Raw genomic sequence first — 18,152 nt, 5'->3', positions numbered from 1 at the left:
AAACCCCTGGTTGGAGCCCTTTAGTGTCAGAGAAAACCTGCCAGTAAGTAGATGTGGATTAAATCATCTCCATCTGACCCAGGACCAATGATCCCTTGATCACTATAATTACTAGAAAGCTCAGTGTGCCATCTGCTGGCCTAAACAATTATGTACATAGGATAGTCTGCCAGGCAGGTTCTCTAAATAATAAGCTTCACCAGAAGCATGTAAACAACTGTTGCCATGTCAGGAGGAGAGCACATGAATGGAATCTGAAACAACGGGTCCCTGGGGAGAGGCCGAAAGGGGTTACATGCAGACCCAGAGAGATTTACAACAGGTTTAAAACAGGAAATTGGACCTATTGGGGAAAAAGTTTAACTATTTCCACCTGTTTATATATATATATATATATATATATATATATATATATATATATATATATATATATATATATATATATATAACCTACTAGAACTGACTTTGTAAAGTGTCTTTAGATGACATGCAGTGTGAATTAGCACTTTCTAGATAAAGTGAATAACATTCATAATTGTTTATTTTTTATAAAATGTATTTTTATTTGTTGCAAGTACAACTGGTAACTTTTGCATTTTCAACCAAATCTGTTGGCATTTGTTTTTATTTAGTTTATTGTCTTAGCTTTTGTTTTCTCCCTTAATTGACCTGGTCCCTGTTGCTGAACATTCAATATTTCTATTTACTTATGTTCTATTTATTACCATACGTTTTGTTTTTCTAATAACGTATCTCTTTTCATAAGGCTGCAAACCCTTTTTTTTAGCTGTAAAGTATTGTCTTGCTTAATTAGTTTTCTATTATTTTGTTGTACCGTGTTTCTCTATTTAACAGTTCATTAATAACGATATATGCCATGTTGTTTTTGTCTTAATTCTACCACTCTGTCATCAAATTGCTCCATAATCAGAGCATCGCAAAACGCCACATTTAGTTTGCAAATGGTCAACATGAATTTGCAAACTAATCTAGTCCAGCTCGAGGAAAATCTGGTCGTTACGGGATTTTTTTTTTTTCTCCGCTTGCACTCGAACGCGTCTCGGGCAAACTGCAGCGTGCATGGCGACCCGCTCGGTATTTGGCGTCGATTAGTGGTTTTGTCCCTCCGGAGAGGAGGAAATGTGGACGAGCGAGCAGGGCTTGTTGGCGGACCGGTAGCCGGTGAATGGAGGTCACAGCAGACTCCGAGTGAGACACAAGAGGAGAGGGGAGGAGAGGGGAGGACGGACAGCGGCTATCCGCCTTCAAAAATGGCGTCTCCGGAGGAAAATGAGTAAAAAAAAAAATATTTAAACGCGGCCTATTTCTCTACACTTCCTCGTTTGGCTTTTATTTTTTTATCCTTCGTGTTCTCGCGTCGCCTTTTTGAATCTTAAACGACCCGGTTGCTGCTATTATTCGGGAGGCCTTGGGAGAAAAGCGAGGGGGGGAATAAAAGCAGCCGTTTTATTTTGGTGCGTCGTCGCTGACAGCTAGCATCTGCTGCTAGCTCCGCTCCGGAGGAAAAGGGGGGGTGGGAACCATTTAGAGCAGCAGCAGGAGGAGGAGGAGGAGGGGGGGGGGAGAGAGAAAAGAAGAAGAAGAAGAGGTTTTCAAATTGGGGATTTTCTTTTTGCTCGTCCATGGGGGAATGATTGCTACCAACGTGGCCCCGTCGATTGCTATCTTTTCTAGAGCTAGCATCAGCGTAGCCGGAGCTAGCCTGAAGAAAGGGGGAGGAGAGACGGCGGAAAAAGGGACGCGTTCAAGGCAAATGTTTAAAAGCAATTCGCCCATCGGCGAGCAAATCCGCGGCATCTTCATCATGACCGTGACCGGATTCGGAGCGAGGAAATGATAAAGGGAGAGGAAAAGGTGAAAGACTGGCTTTTTCTGGAGGCGCTTGGATTGTAACCCCGTCAGACCCCCCTCTTTTTTTTTTTTTCTTCTTCTCCAATCCAGCTTTCTCCTCCTCCCCACCATTTCTCTTTCAATATGCTGTTTTCCACTCCGGAGGACTCGCTTATGAAACCGGGGAAAATAGCTTGAAAAGCGAGAACGTGGAAAGGACTGGATTTCTCGTCGCTTTCACCACCACCCCGTCCCCCACCACCCCGTCCCCCGATCGCACGGTGCACCGTAACCGCGTCCTAAATGGATAGGAATTACCCGGGAACAGGATTTGGCGATTTGGGCGCAGGAGCGGGATGGAGCTACGACAGGACGGCGAAAAGGTAACAAGGCATCGGGGGATCCAGACAATGTGTGCACGCATCGGGTGCGGAGGGGGGGGGCACGGCGTGTGACCTCCCCGTGTAAACAAATTGGAAGCCGGGAGGCTGGTTTGCAGCGCCCCGTGTAGTGCATTGTCATCCAAACAGTTTGCATAGTAATATTATTATAAACGGGAACGGGCTAAACGTGTGTCGTGGGGGTGGGCGGGGTGGAGAAAGGCAAAGGTGGGTGGTGGTGGTGGAAAGGAGGGGGGGGGGATGTGATTGACAGACATTGGGCTTTTAGGTAGGACCTGGCGGGATGGATGGAGGTGGGGGATGTCTGGGTGTCCATTGGAATTATTGTTCCCCGGGTTGCAGGCCTGAACGCGGATAGATTCACAGGGAGTGATGGTTGGTTGGGGGGGAGGAAAGAGTGCGAGGAGTGCAGACGCAGCAACCCCCCCCCCCCTCCTTTCTGACAGTAATCAACAAGATAAACTGATGCATAATAATCAAACACGTCTCCCGCTGTCACGCAGAACAGCCACAGCCGAATGGAAATAACGCAGACGGCTCGATGCGTCTCCGCTTAGCCTCCAGTTGTGATTTTCTTCTTCTTCTTCTTTTAAATATATATATTATTTTATTTCTAATGGCTTTTCTTGGTTTGATCCTCATTTGCATAATACAACTCTGTCACCAGACACAAAAAAAAAAAACAACAACCACCTCATGCATTGAAGGCGCAATCTGCAGCCTAGCTAAGACTAGAGAAATCCTCATGGACGTGAATGCATCACATCGGAGGATGAGGGCTGCAAAAGAAAGGGCCGAGGGGAGCTCGGCGCTGTAGCTCCGGTTAGCCTGCCAGCTAGCGCCTGGCTGCGGGGAAGCGTAGCTGAGGCCTGTCCACGCAAACATCATCCCTCCTCCTCCTCCCCCCCTCACCACCACCCCCACTTCTGCTTAAAACGTTTAAGGCTACATTTCTTTGCAAACTAAAACAAATGCAATATACTGCTTTCAATAAAAGCGTTTTTTTTTTAGCAAACATATTGTTGTTTTTTTTGTTTTGTTTTGCATGCAGCTTAGCATGCATTTGCGTCGGCATGCACTGTTAGCTGCATCGCCATACTAATTAGCGGTTACGGGCATGCTAGTTGTCTTGTCTGCGGTTCAAACTGATAAACTCGCGTATATATGTGTGTATATATGTATCTATATATAGATGTTTTTCGTTTAGTTTCGCTGCGTGTTGCGCCGTGGTGTCATGTGCTTTATTTATACGCAGCGCAGGCCTCGCACAGTTCGCGGCCTAGGCTCTGCATTTCTCCCAAGTGATGCTACCGAGGCTGCACGAAATGTTAGCATGCATCCGAGCAGCCAGCCAGCCAGCCACGCATTTCATCCCGGGCTGTTTTTATCCTGCTGCTATGAGAACCAGGCGAAGCAGGTCGGGGAAGCTGTGTGCAGGCATTGCACCGCAGCTGCGTGCTGTTGGTTTGCAAATAAGCCCGTCGTGGTGTAATTAAATGTGCCTCACAAGGTGGGCTTGACAGATTTATGACTGCTGTAATGGACCTTAATAAAACGAGCGTGGATGCAATTAGGTGGTTCCTTAAGAACTAAATTGACTAAATTAACATAAAAAAAAAGTATAACCTTAATCTTAAATTGGAACCAATTATAATTGGTATTAAATTAACCATAAAATGTAGATTAATAGATATTGTGGGATTTTGTGTGCACTGAGATTAACTTTTACCTGTCCGTCTTCAGGGGTCACATTTTAGGAAGTGATTAGCTTTATGTTAATATACCATGAGGACTGATTTAACCCCCTCCCTCCCCAATATATATTCTCTTCCTCCCCAGCCTGGTTTATGGCAGTTCCAGATCATCCCACCCTGACTCTGAGCTCCTCCACAGACAAGCCTACTCCACCCCACACCCTCTGCAGGGCTATGCCACCAATCACCACCCAGGGAGCTCTGGCCAAGGCGGGGCTTGGGGAGCAGCTGGACGGAGTTTGGGTAAGATAAATGTCATACCTTCCATGTCACCGCCACCATCAGGGGCCCTGGCGCTGAATTATTTTGTCTGTCGGTGCAGGATCTGGTCGGTTACCTTCACTGACAAATGTGCAAATTCTCACTCGGAAGTTTTAAAACCTCCCGAGTGCCAAAAGCAGAATTCCTCCTAATGCAGCTTTGCAAGTTGATCAATATATTTAGAGCTAGACTTTTAACCTCTGGACTATTTTCGACGTTACAACAGATTATCCAGAGGAAGTTGCGATGTCGCTCACAGGTTTACACACACACACACACACACACTCGTCACTGGGATACATATGTAAATTTAGCGGTTTTGTGATTAATTTAAACCATTCTTTTTTCAGAGTGGACAGTTTCGCATTTATTTATATGACGGCGTGTCATCTCAAGGCACTTTACAAAGTCAAATTCAATCAAATTATACATACCATACGGTACATAATTATAATGAATTATAGAAACAAGTTTGATTTTTAATTTAGGTTTTCTTTAATCCACACAGGCACAAAAATAATTTAGACTCACCAGTTGACATACACCTGTTTTGTGTATTTATAGCATCATATACAGTCCCTGACAAAAGTCTAGTTACTTATCCATTTTGTAGAAACAGTAGCTTATAACCTGATTTTTAATTAATCTGTTGGGTTTAGAAATGGCTCATATGAAAGTTAAAAGCCTCCCAAATGATGTTCAATATACTAAAATAAATGTTCTTCACTGAAGAAAGATTGATCATTTATTGAACGCAGAACTGTGTGGTTTTGGCAAGACAAAAGTTGTTGCCTCGTCATATGAAGCACCCAGTCCTACATTACAGCCTCACCTGTGATCAGTAATTGATTAATTAATTAGTGGGCGTGTATAAAAAGAAGCTGCTTTTTGTTTTAGGATATTGAATATAATTTGGGAGGCTTTCAGCTTTCATACGAGCCATTTCTGCAACCAATGGATCAATTAAAAATCAGGTTATAAGCTTTTGTTTCTACAAAATGGATGAGTGACAAGACTTTAGTCAGGGACTGTAAATGAACGGTTACCTTCGAAGTAAAGAAATGCAGCCAGAATGATGTTGGAGGCTTGGTGGTGGCTACAAAAGGCATGTAGCCTGATAGCAACGTGCTAATGGACGTTTTACCAGGTGTTAGTGGGAATTACTTTATACATCCCAGCCTGTATGCAGGATTTTGACTAGGCTGAGTTAAAAGAAAATAACCTAAACGTAGGGCTGGGCGATAAATCGATTTAATCGATTAATTCGAATTTACAATTCTTTAAGATTTCATTTTTGGAAAATCTGGATTTTATTTTGCCAATACACTCATTGGGTTTCCATGAAGAGAACAGCATGTGATGCTGAATATATGTTTAGGCAAAAATATTGTCAAAATATTGTTAAGTGGAAACTTTTTTTTTTTTACCATAATACGAGGTACTTCATTTACTTATTGACTTTTTTTTTTAACTTAGTTTGAAGTTCACAAGTGCAGTGAAGCCTGTTCTTAGCTCAATGTGTAATACCACTAGCAGCAAATGTTTTGTTATATTTTCATTGTTTATAATGGCACGGCTGCCATCTTGTTTTACAAGCATGTTTCACAGCTTGTTTTTAGTTGCACTTTGAATCCAGGTCAACTCCCTGACCAAATGCTTGACATAAAAAGCAGGGTTTTAAAATAATTTCTTTAATTTCTTTTTATGAAACAAAAAGGAGAAAAAAAATCCATTAATCGGATTTGGTATGATAAAATCGGAGATTTATTTTTTAATTCATATCGCCCAGCCCTACCTAAACGTCTTCCCCTTGTTCATAAGATTCATTTAGGTTGTATGTTCGTTCCACCGTGTAAAAATGATGCCGACAAAACATAAAAATATCACATCTCTGTCCCTCATAGCTGAATTTCTTCTGCATTTTCTCACAGGGTTTTTAATTTTCTTTTTAACATTTTGACCTTAAGTCAGATATTGTGATTTATTCATTTGCGTTTTCCTTCCTTAAAGGTCTGTCTGGGCTTTTCGACACGGGCCTGCACCACGCCAGCCCTTCTGCTCCCGACGCCTCGGTGATGAACCTGATCTCCGCCCTGGAGTCCCGAGGTCCCCAGCCCCCGCCCTCCGCCTCCTCCCTCCTCTCTCAGTTCCGCACGCCATCCTGGCAGACAGGTGGGGGCCTTGTTAGATCCTCCCTGATGCGTTGACATTCAGGCAGACCCAATGTCAATATGACATTTAAAAAAGTAAAAAAAAAAAAAAAAATGTTTGCAGATATTATTATAATAAAAAAAATGTGTGTAGGGTAGGGCTGAACAATTAATCACATTTTCAATATAATCGTGATTTAAAAAAAAACCATTTCCAAATTGTAGAGGTCTGCAATTTTTGGCTATGTAACAATTAGGGAATTAGACACGTCCATTAGGTGTTGGTAAAATGTTTGAAGTGGGTTTGCACCACATGGAAGGGAAGACAGTTGCAGCAGGGAGATAATATAACTTTATTACTTGTTTTAGAGTTTATATAATCATACAAAGCATTACGTACAGGTCAATCAGTTTAATACATAGACTTGCTTTTTGGTTGGACTTTATGTTCAACAAGGATTGATGTCCAATTAAATTAAAAGCTGTTCTCTTGAATAATATTCTGATCAATAGAAACATTAAAAGTTCATGTTTTAAATAGTCCTTGTTTGCAAACATCTTTATTTAGAGGCCATTTTTGTTGCTTGTGGTTAATGTGGAGAAAAGTCAAAATTGCAACTTTGGTTGAAATATATTGTAGGCAGAACGCAATAATTTCTGCTCCGAGTTTAGATGCTGCGGGTCTTTTAGCAACTAATCCGCACGGCGAGGAAACAAATTGATTTGTTGTTTACATATATTTTAAAACACATGATAAATTAAACTGAAAAAAAAATGCATTAAATCGCAATATTAAGAAAAAAAATCGCAATTAGATTATTTTCCAAAATCCCCTAATGTAGGGGGCATTCTTTGTGCTTAAAGCCCCACTTTTTCATTTCTTTTTATAATTTTGAGTAATAAATTGCCAATTTCTGAGTAATTTTTCCACGTTTTCCTCCTTTTTTTCCAGCGATGCACACGCCTGCCCCCCCTGAACTGTTCATCTCCGGAGCCCTTCCCGGCTCTGGGTCCTTCCCCTCCTCTTCAGCGCTGTCGGCCTATCAACATCCGGCGTCCTTCTCCAGTCGCTCCTTCCCCGCGGCCTCCCTCTCCCTCCAGGACACGCCCACATTCAGCCCCACCTCCAACGGGCTGCTCTCCCCCCACGACCCCCTGATACACATCAAAGCGCCGTCCCAGTCCAGCCTGGGCTTCGACAGACTCCTGTCCTCGCAGGGCGCCGCCGCCGCCGCCTACAGGGGCAGCCAGGACCCCACGGGCGCCACGTCGGCCCAGGCGTCGTCCGCCCGGCACCTGCAGTCGCACCAGTTCAACCTGCTGTCGTCTCAGCTCCAGGATCAGTCCTCGCAGCTGTACAACCCGTCGGTGTTCTCCTCGGCCCAGCCGCAGCCCCAGTCCCAGTCGCAGTCCAACGCGGCCCAGGAACGCGCCATGCCGCGGCAGGACAGCGTCATCAAGCACTACCAGCGGCCCACGCCCGCCCAGTCGCAGCTCTCGTCCTCGGCCGCTCACTCGCTCCAGCACTACCTGAGCTGCGGCGGGGCGGGCTACCAGCAGATCGCCACCCACCACAGGCACGCCGGCCTTCCCTGCAGTCCGCTGGGCGACCAGAGCCCCTCCTCGGACCACAAGCCCGCCTCTCGCACCGAACAGTATCGACCCATCATCCAGCCTCCCTACTCCTCATCTTCCTCCTCGTCTTCTTCCTCGGCGGGAAAGGGCACGAAAAGCAGTTCCAGCAGCGGCTATTCTTCGGGCAGCTCTGCGTCGTCGTCGCGAACTCCTCACACGCCCCCCTCCGCCTCCTCCACCTCCTCTTCCTCGTCGTCGTCTTCCGCGACGTCGGGCGCTCACCCTTCAAACTCCATCCCCACCTCCAGCTCCAGCGCGGCGCCGTCTCGGCAGCAGCCGCCCCCCCAGCCTGCCCCGCCGCCCCCAACCCCGCAGCAGCAGCAGCCCCCCTCCACCTCCACCTCGGCTCCCCAGTCTCTCCCCAAATCCTGCCTTTCTGGCTACGGGTCCCCCGTTCCCCCGGTGAAGACCCCCACCTCCGCTCTCACTGGCCAGACGCCGCCTCAGCAACAGACTCAGTCGTACTCCCCTAACCAGCCCCCTACGTCCCACCTGGGGCCGTCCTATGGAGGCTTTAACTCGCCACAAGCCCAGGACCTGAGCTCTGGGACGGGCGGCAAAGGGTACGGCAGCTTAGGCGGGCGGAGCCATTCGTATTCCACCGACCTGTACGGAGCGGATTCCGCATACGGGTCCCTGCCCTCCTCTCTGGGCGGAGCCGGCAGCCCGTCGCTCGGCTACGGCGCCCCCGGTCACTCGCCGGCCCTCCTGAGGTCCAGCGGCTCATCGGGCAGCGGAGCGTCTGGCGGAGGGAGCAGCGGCGGCGGCGGGAGCGGGACCTCCGGGTCAGGAGGAGCGACGGGAGGCAGCATGAGCAGCGAGAGAGGCGGGGGAGGCAGCGGTGGGGGCTCCTATCATATCCCAGACTCAAGCCCCTCTCCGTCGGGCAACTCTGGCATCATCCGGCCGGGGCTGCACTCCCCCGTGCCCACCTGTCCCACGCAGTCTCCGGGCGGCGCTGGCTCCAATAAGTACATCCCCTCCGTCCTCTCGCCCACGTTCCTCGCCTCCCCCCAGGCGTACCCCGACACCAGGGGCCCCGCCTCCCAGCCGCAGCCGTATCACTCCGGCTCCTCCAAAGCCAAGCCCGACGGCTCCATGATGGGCGTGGGCTCCCAGCGGTCCCAGGAGGAAGTGGACGACGACGACGAGTTCTTGATTCAGCACCTGCTGCAGGCCCAAGCGAGCCCCGCCCCCCAGGCGGCCCACCACCACGCTCAGCAGCCGCCGCAGCAGCCGCCGCAGCAGAGCCAGCCGCCGCCGCAGTCGGTGCCGCCGACCAGCGACTCGGGCAAAGGGATGAGCTACGACATGGGCAAGACGCCCGAGGAGCGGTACCACCCACAGAGCGTCATCCGTACGCACAGCGCCACGTCCGCCGCCGGCGTTGGAAACGCGGGTTCTGGAGGGTCCATCTCCGGGCTGGACAGCCAGCTGGAGATGTCGCTGAAGAAGCAGCAGCATCACCACCACCAGACGCAGCAGCAGCAGCAGCAACGGGGCGACCGATCTGTTGGCAGCAGCAGGAACGGCAACGGACGAGGCAGCGGCGAGCAAGTGCACTCGCACCTGCACCACCACGACGGCCTCGGCTCCGTCGTTCACTACGGCCGGGGCGACCCGTACACCCAGCACTCGCTCGCCGCGCAGCACCCCTCGCAGCACGGCCAGCACGTGTCGTCGCATCCTCAGATGCCCCCGCACCAGATGGAGCTCCAGAAGAAGCCGCAGGACCGCGGCGACATCCCGTACCCCCGGAAAACGCCGGAGCTGCAGCAGCAGCAGCAGCAGCAGCAGTCCCAGGCCGCCGTGTCCCTCATGGACTCGCCCACAGACCAGTCCCGCCAGCCGCCCCACCTGCTCCAGTCGGTGCTGTCGCACACCACCCGCAACAAGCTGGAGCCCCACCAGCCGCACCACAAGATGGACTCCCACCGCCAACACCAACAGCACCAGAAGATGGAGTCCCATCCTCAGCATCAGCAGCACCAGAAGATGGACTCCCATCAGCACCCGCAGCACCACAAACTCGACTCTCATGCGCAGCACCAACAGCACCATAAGATGGACTCCCACAGCCAGCAGCAGCAGCAGCAGCACTCCATCAGCCAGCAGCAGGCTGTGATGGAGGGCGGCGGCGGGCGACTCGGCTCCAGCAAGCACCAGACCCAGTCCCAGACCACCCAGCTGCAGCTGCAGCTGCAGTCCCAGGCGCTGGAGGTGGCGGCGGCCCACTACAACCACGGCCCCCACCAGCACGACCAGGGCCAGGTCAAACAGAGCTCGGTGGTGTCGTCCCTGGACATGCTGGAGCGCTCCCTCTCTCAGAGCTCCGGCGCAGACGAGGACCGGCGCGGCGGACCGGGGAGCGCGGGGAGGAGCGGCGGCGGGGGCGGCGGCGGCGAGCGCCACCGGCAGCAGCAGGAGCCGCAGAGGCAGCACGCCCCCCACCATCAGCCGCAGCAAGCCCACCACTCGGCCCCCGAGCTCCACTCCTTCCTGACGGAGCCCGACATCGGCCTGTCCACGCCGTCTCACATGCACCACCTCTCGCAGCATCACGCCCAGCAGCAGCAGCAGCAGCAGCAGCAGCACCACCTCCCCCCCCACCACATCCCCGCGCCCCCCGCCCAGGCTCAGCCCGACCCGCAGCAGAGCCAGCTGGACCAGCAGCGCTCCGAGCAGCACCAGTTCGACACCGTCAGTCCGGTGGAGAAGGCGGACCAGAACCAGCAGGGCAACCGCTTCGTGCCCCTGACCTCCATCTGCTTCCCGGACTCCCTCCTCCAGGACGAGGACCGCTCCTTCTTCCCGGTGATGGAGGACATGTTCTGCACGGAGGACTACAAGTCCAGCTGCGCCGGCGGCGCCGGTCCGGGGCAGGAGGAGATGAACGACAGCCACCCGGGCCAGGAGGGCATGGACTCCATGAAGGGCGGGCAGAGCGCGGGGGGAGCTGCGGGGAGCGGCGGCCCGGGCTACAACATGATGGGCCACCATGGCGGGGACCAGGCGTATGAGCAGTACTGCCACGGCCTGGAGGAACCCAGCAACAACACCATGACGCTGGACCTGGACTCTCTAAAGACCCACGAGCTCCCCTCCACGGTCAACACCGAGCAGCTGGGTCTGATCCAGTCTCAGGCGCCGGCCATGGGCATGGGCTCCAACGCGGCCGGACCCAACAACACCGGCGCTAAGATGTCCTCCGGTCCTGGAGGAGCCGGCTCAGGAGGCGGGTCCGGAGGCCTCCAGTCTCCCATCTTCTGCTCGTCCCGTCCCAAGAAACTCCTCAAGTCCAGCTCGTTCCACCTGCTGAAGGAGCGCCGGGACCCCAACACACTACCGAAGAAGAGTTACGCCCAGGAATACGAGTTTGAGGACGACGAAGATAAAGCCGACCAGCCGGCGGACATCCGGCTGAACAGCCGCAGGCTGCCCGACCTCCTGCCCGATCTGGTGTCCAGCTGCAGGAAGGGAGGAGGAGGAGGATCGCTGAGCCCTTTGATGGGCGACATCGACTTTTACCACTCCTCTGGCTACTCCTCCATGGGTTCCCACTCCATCCTTCCTCCGGACGGGCCCAAGAAGAGGGGCCGCAAGCCCACCAGGCCCAAAAGAGAGGGCCCCCCGAGGCCGAGAGGCAGGCCACGCATCCGCCCCATGCCGGAGCCCTACACGCCCCGCGGCATGATGGGGGAAATGGGTGGATCCACAGTCGGAGGGGGATTCAGCGTGGAGGGCCGAGGCAGGGGCAGAGGGCGCGGAAGCCGAGGCAGAGGAGGAGGAAGGAGGGAGGATATGTACATGGAGATGAGCGGGAAGGAGCAGGACCAGATGCACTCGCATCACCTGCAGCAGCAGCAGCAGCAGCTCCACCACCAGCAGCAGCAGCAGCAGCAGCAGCATGAGCCCATCCCGCCTCTGAAGGTCAGTGCTCCTCTAACAAACCTCAGACAGCTGTGGCTGGGATCGCTGCAGAAAAGGAGTTCATTTTTCCTGACAGGTCTGAGCTGCTGCTTCAGATTTTCAATTACATTTATTTATTTATATAGCGCCAATTCATGATACATGTCATCTCGAAGCACTTTCCAAAGTCAAATTCAATCAGATTATACAGATTTAATCTCTAAGGAAACCCTTTATAAGGACTAAGACACATAAAAGGGTAAAACTTTGCTGTGTTTTGGTGCTTTTAATCATCCATTTACAGCCATTTTATTTCTGCGTGGACTCATACCTAAATTACCTTTAAAAACAAAACAAATTTGGGTGCATTTTTTTTTTCTTTTAAATCCAAAAAAGTCCAAAATTATACCTGTAGGCTCAAATATATACATATGTGGGGTGGGGGTGGGTGTAGTGGCTTTATAGCCGGGTGATTGTGTCCTAGGAATGCTCCCTATGCGATGGCTTAAATGCAGAGGACACTTTTCACTGGAATCTATGTGTTATGACAAATCAAGACGATTATTATCATCATATTTCAATAGAATATGTTAAATCTTAGCAAGTTGAAGAGCAATTAGCAGCGGCACCACATGGTCAAGCTAAATTTCCTCTGGACTAAAGTTTGTTTGAGCAGCCGGTGTTACTGGTGCGTTGGGGAGAGAAAATGGAGTCCACGGAGAAGGACTATGTCCAGAAAGCCCTGGTACACTGCAAAAACAGAACTTAAAATAAGTAAAATGTTCTTAAGTTAGTGTATTTGTCCTTGATTTGAGCAGGTAAATAAGATGATTTGCCAATGGAACAAGATTTTTGATCTTAAAATAGGAACTACTCATCTCCATCATCTTATTTCAAGTGCAGGATGTCTAATTCTTATTTTAGGGGTCAAAATACTCATTCCATTGGCAAATAATCTTATTTATCTGCTCAAATCAAGGACAAATACACTAACTTTAAGAACATTTTGCATATTTTTAGATCCGTTTTTGCAGTGTAAGCGCAAACAAAGGAACCTGGGTCAGATGTTCAGCCAGAATTACACCAGGACCTTGTTGATGGCAACACAAGGCGTGTGGTTTATCAAAACAATTATCAACGTTTTAATGGGAGGGGTGTGAACCGATTTCAGAGAAAATCAATCACACTGCAAAAAGGGAACTAAAAGGAAGTAAAATCTTGAAATGACTGTTTTTGTCCCCGATTACAGCAGGTAAATAAGATTATCTGCCAATGAAATTAGATTTTTACACTTAAAATAGGAACGACTCATGTCCATCGTCTTATTTCAAGTGCAGGATATGTAAATATCTTATTTTAGGGGTAATCACGGACAAATACGCTAATTTGAAGAACTTCTTGGAGAAAATGGACCATTGACGTCATCAGTCCTCTCTGCAAAAGAACAACAGCTTGAATGCATCAAAGCTGTTTGGTGTACAGGGCTGGACGATATGGCCGAAACTTATATCAGGATATATTTCTTAATTTTGGTCGATACAATATAATTATATAGATATTAACAAAATAAAAGCCTCAGAAAGATGGCAAAGAATGCCCACAACAGATGCCTGCACAAACTCCTGAAAATTATTTGACCATGTTTATAAAACTCCTCCAATATAACATTTTAGTAATATTTGCTTCAATAAATAAAATGCATAAAACTACCATATTTTTCAGACTATAAGTCACTTTTTTTTTCATAGTTTGGCCAATCTTGTGACTAATATTCAGGTGCGACTTATAGGGCTGGACAATATAGGAAGAAAAAAAAACATTGATAAAATAGAAATCATAATGATCGATATCGATAATTATCAACAAATTCAAAACATATATTTTAAGGCAACCCTGGCCATTTTATGCTGTTGCTTAGCAACCTATTTTTAGATAAAGACACACAAACACTGAATTCAAACTCAACCCATTATTGAACCAACCTTTTACCAAAACTGCAAGTTTTAAAAAAATTAAAAAGAAAATGTGCTCTCTGAGCCCTTTGAAGGGGGCGGAGCTTGGTTCCTGGGTCTGCGTTGTGATTGGTTGGGAAGATGTAATGACTGTAATATTAACCTACATGATAGGCTAGAATGCAAAAGGAAGGAAAACTGTTCTATTTAACTTTTTATTGACCCTTTTCTTCTATCTATCTATCTATCTATCTATCTATCTATCTATCTATCTATCTATCTATCTATCTATCTATCTATCTATCTATCTATCTATCTATCTATCTATCTATCTATCTATCTATCTATCTATCTATCTATCTATCTATCTATCTATCTATCTATCTATCTATCTATCTATCTATCTATCTATCTATCTATCTATCTATCTATCTGATATTGAATTATCGTTCAGCCGTAGTGGTGTATGTAAACTTCAGAACCCAGCTGTAGCAGACTCTGAAACCGCGAGTTGGTGCGTTTTGCATCGTGACAACCCAGAGATATAAAGTCCTGCCTGTAAAGCTCAGCAGGACTTTTCTTTTTTTTTGAGAATGCATAAATTAATGTGGAGCTGCAGCAGATGATCGGTCGTCTTCCATCTCCTGCCACGGATCTCCTGCCACACCTCGGCGCTCTCTCCGTTTTGTTTTAACACTCAATTAGTTCTTATTTTAAAGTAGTTAACTTCAAACTAATGGCTTTTAAGTCGTCTTTAGGAGTCGTGACGTTTTTTTTTTTTTTGTTTTGTTCTTGCAGATCAAGTTGCCAGTTGGGACCCTGTCCTCCTCTGACGCCTTGCTGAGGACAGACTCGCTGTCTGGCACCGACCCGGCTTTGTCAGACGGCTCGGTTGGCTCGGCTCCCTCGCTGGGTTTGAGTCCTGGCCCCCCCTGCAGCACGGAGAGCACCAGGAGCCAGGACAAGAACAAGCAGAAAAGCCAGATGATGAGCGAAGGCGTGGATGAAGAGGGACTGGATGAGAGGGTAAAAGCTAGAAGATTCAATTCAATTCAATCTTATTTATATAGCGCCAAATCATGAAACATGTCATCTCAAGGCACTTTACAAAGTCAAATTCAATCATATTATACAGATTGGGTCAGATTATACACAGGGTTCCCACGGGTCCTTGAAATCCTTGAAAGTTTGTGAATCTGAAAAAATAAATTCAAGGCCCTTGAAAGTTCTTGAAAACAGCCAAAAAAAACACCTTGTCCTTGAAAGTCCTTGAATTTTTTTGTGGGGTTGAAAGTTTACACAGATGACGTCTCATGTGTCATTATTTTACTGCCACACGACCTTTTAAAATTGTGTTGATTCCGCAGACTTTTAATTTGCAAAAGTACGTTCGCTCTTCTTCGTTAGTTGGTAGTGTTGCCAACTCAGCGACTTTGTCGCTATATTTAGCGACTTTTCAGAGTCAAAGTCAAAAACTAGCTTAATGAAAGATGAAAGTAAGTGAAACAAATTGATATAATTCTGAACATCTCAATGCTGCACTTTTTTCCATAAAATTCCATGAAACGGTAGGCTAATGTACATCTTATATGTAATGTAGTATGGCATAGCCATGTACTGTGGATATAAATGTAGGCTATGAATATGATCAATATCAATGTAGGCTATAAATTAAGTCCACTTTCTTGCATTGCTTCTGACCCAACAACCTCTATGCCGTTTAGTCTTTTATTGAATTTCCATTGTATTAAAATATGATAACCTATTCAGCGGTCACAGTAGGTAAATGCCGCCACGTGTGGTCCTTGAATTTGAGGAAATTGGTCCTGGAAAGTCATTGAAAGGTCCTTGAATTTGATGTTCACCAAGGTGTGGGAACCCTGTATACAGATTGGTCAAAATGTCCTATATAAGGAAACCAGTTGATTGCATCAAAGTCCCGACAAGCAGCATTCACTCCTGGGGAACCGTAGAGCCACAGGGAGAGTCGCCTGCATTGTACATGGCTTTGCAGCAATCCCTCATACTGAGCAAGCATGAAGCGACAGTGGGAAGAAAAACTCCCCATTAACGGGAAGGAAAACCTCCGGCAGAACCGGGCTCAGTATGAACGGTCATCTGCCTCGACCGACTGGGGTTACAGAAGACAGAGCAGAGACACAACAAGAGAGACAAAAAAGCACAGAAGCACACATTGATCTAGTAATCTGTTCTACATTAGATGGTAGTAGCAGGTGAGCCGTCTTCTCTGGATGATGTCACAGTTAACAGAACGCCAGACCAGGTGTACCTACTATGAAGAGAAAAGAGAGAGAACAGAAAGTTAAAGCAGAAATGACAACACATAATGCATAATTGAAGAACAATAGAACTCTATAGAGCAGGGGTGTCAAACATACGGCCCGCGGCCCTGTGGCTAAATGCATTATCATAATAAAAAAAAAAATGTGGCAATAAGATGCCACAAAGAGCTCATCAGATTTGACTTTCACAAGTGGACAAGATAAAAGGAAGAGAATGATAAAACAATTATTGAAAAAAACATGTACTTCGTTTAATTGAAAATATGCAGTTCCTATATTGTCCACGGGGGGCGCTGTGTTTTAATCAGCAGATTAAGCTTCAGGTGTGGAAAAATTCAAATCATTTCTTAATTTTTATCTGTTTGATGTATTTTGTCATGCAGGACAGTGTTTTTAAGTTCCAAAAAATGTGAATAAATGTTTTTCAACATTGTACAATCACTGTGATCAGTTCTTATGCATAATGCACAAGTAAATGTTTAACTGAGTAAAAGTATTGTTGAAATTGCACATACTTTTCTTAAAAACGCTGAGGTTATTCATAATATATTGTGTAAAAGTGAAATTAACTTAATATAAAAATCAACAACAAGTCCACTTTTATTAGTTCTATTTAATCTTGCAATGAGTTAACTCGTGTGGCCCTCTTGAGATCAGATTAAGCTGTAAGCCTAAACCAAAATGAGTTTGACACCCCTGCTATAGAGTGATGAAATTTGCAGGAGCGAGCACAGAATTCCTCAACATTAACATAATTTACTGCTGCAGCTCAGCCATGTTCTCTCTCTCTCTCTCTCTCTCTCTCTCTCTCTCTCGTTCTTCCAGGGAGATGAGAAGGACTCGGAGTCCAAAGCGGGCTTCGTGGCCTCCTTCCTGGACTTCCTAAAGACGGGGAAGAGGCCGCCGGGGTTGGACATCTCGCCAGGAATGGAGCACGACAACGGCGAGACGTCGCCCTGTAAAGCAGGGGGTCTGCGCCCCCTGTCTCCGGCGCCGCCTCCCCCGCCGCCGCCGCCTCCCTTCGGGGACGGTGAGGGCAACGGGGGACTGGCGCTTGGCAACTGCCCCAGCCCCAAGCGCCTGGAGGATGAGCTAAAAGCGAAACCTGGAGGACGTTGCCGTCGTTCTCGTCCGACGAGGAGGATTCGGTGGGGAAGAACCAGGACCTCCAGAAGAGCATCTCCTCGGCCATTTCGGCTCTGTACGACACGCCTCAGCTGACGTCGAACCTCCAGGCCCCTCTGCCTCCGCCGCCTCCTCAGCCCCAGACTCAGCCCATTCAGGCCTCGCTCTCCCCCGCCATGCAGCCGCCCACGCTGAGTCCACAGCCCGCCGTGCAGAGCGCACACTCCCAGGCCGAGTCTGACGAACCGGACGTCCTTCCGCCAGAAGACGGGGACATGGAGGAGGCCAAGGAGGAGGAGAACGAGGAGGAGAGGAGTACGGGAGGGGAGGAGGAGCCGGATATAACGGAGGAGATGGAGCCCCAGCTGGAAACTCTGGGAGCGCCTAAACTTGATGGTGAGTTTTGCCGTTGTCTTAATTTAGTTTAGCCTGAGCTGCTATGGTCTGGAAGATCAGTGGTTTTATTTTGGGTTTATTAAAGCATTAATAAGGCCTGTTTAGCTTTAACGTATATTTTTTACTTATCCTGGTGGAAAATCGTTTCATTGAGATTAAAACCTTTCTCTTTTTTTTTTTTAAAGAAAAATTACGATTTAGGGCTGAACAATTAATCGCATTTTCAATATAATCGCGATTTAAAAAAACGCAATTTCCAAATCGCAGAGGTCTGCGATTTTTGGCTATGTAACAATTAGGGAATTAGACACGTCCATTAGGTGTTGGTAAAATGTTTAAAGTGGGTTTGCCTCCACATGGAAGGGAAGACAGTTGCAGCAGTGAGATAATCTAACTTTTTTACTTGTTTTAGAGT

The 18,152-nt window shown here is 48.0% G+C and overlaps 1 protein-coding gene across 1 annotated transcript; it reads left to right on the top strand.

Annotated features, from left to right (window-relative positions):
* Positions 1-1,026: 1,026 nt before the first annotated feature.
* Positions 1,027-17,737, top strand: LOC118561838 (proline-rich protein 12-like; the record flags this gene model as incomplete). The annotated part of the gene is given in 7 exon segments (XM_036134084.1): positions 1,027-2,234; positions 4,092-4,249; positions 6,278-6,439; positions 7,370-11,982; positions 14,712-14,939; positions 17,042-17,317; positions 17,320-17,737. Coding segments are annotated over 7 exon segments (5,935 nt in total), but the record flags the coding sequence as incomplete, so codon positions are not given.
* Between the last annotated feature and the right edge of the window lie 415 nt (positions 17,738-18,152).

This window comes from Fundulus heteroclitus, unplaced genomic scaffold (assembly GCF_011125445.2).
Source record: "Fundulus heteroclitus isolate FHET01 unplaced genomic scaffold, MU-UCD_Fhet_4.1 scaffold_735, whole genome shotgun sequence".
NCBI lineage: Eukaryota > Metazoa > Chordata > Actinopteri > Cyprinodontiformes > Fundulidae > Fundulus > Fundulus heteroclitus.
This window is presented reverse-complemented; position numbering and strand designations above follow the sequence as displayed.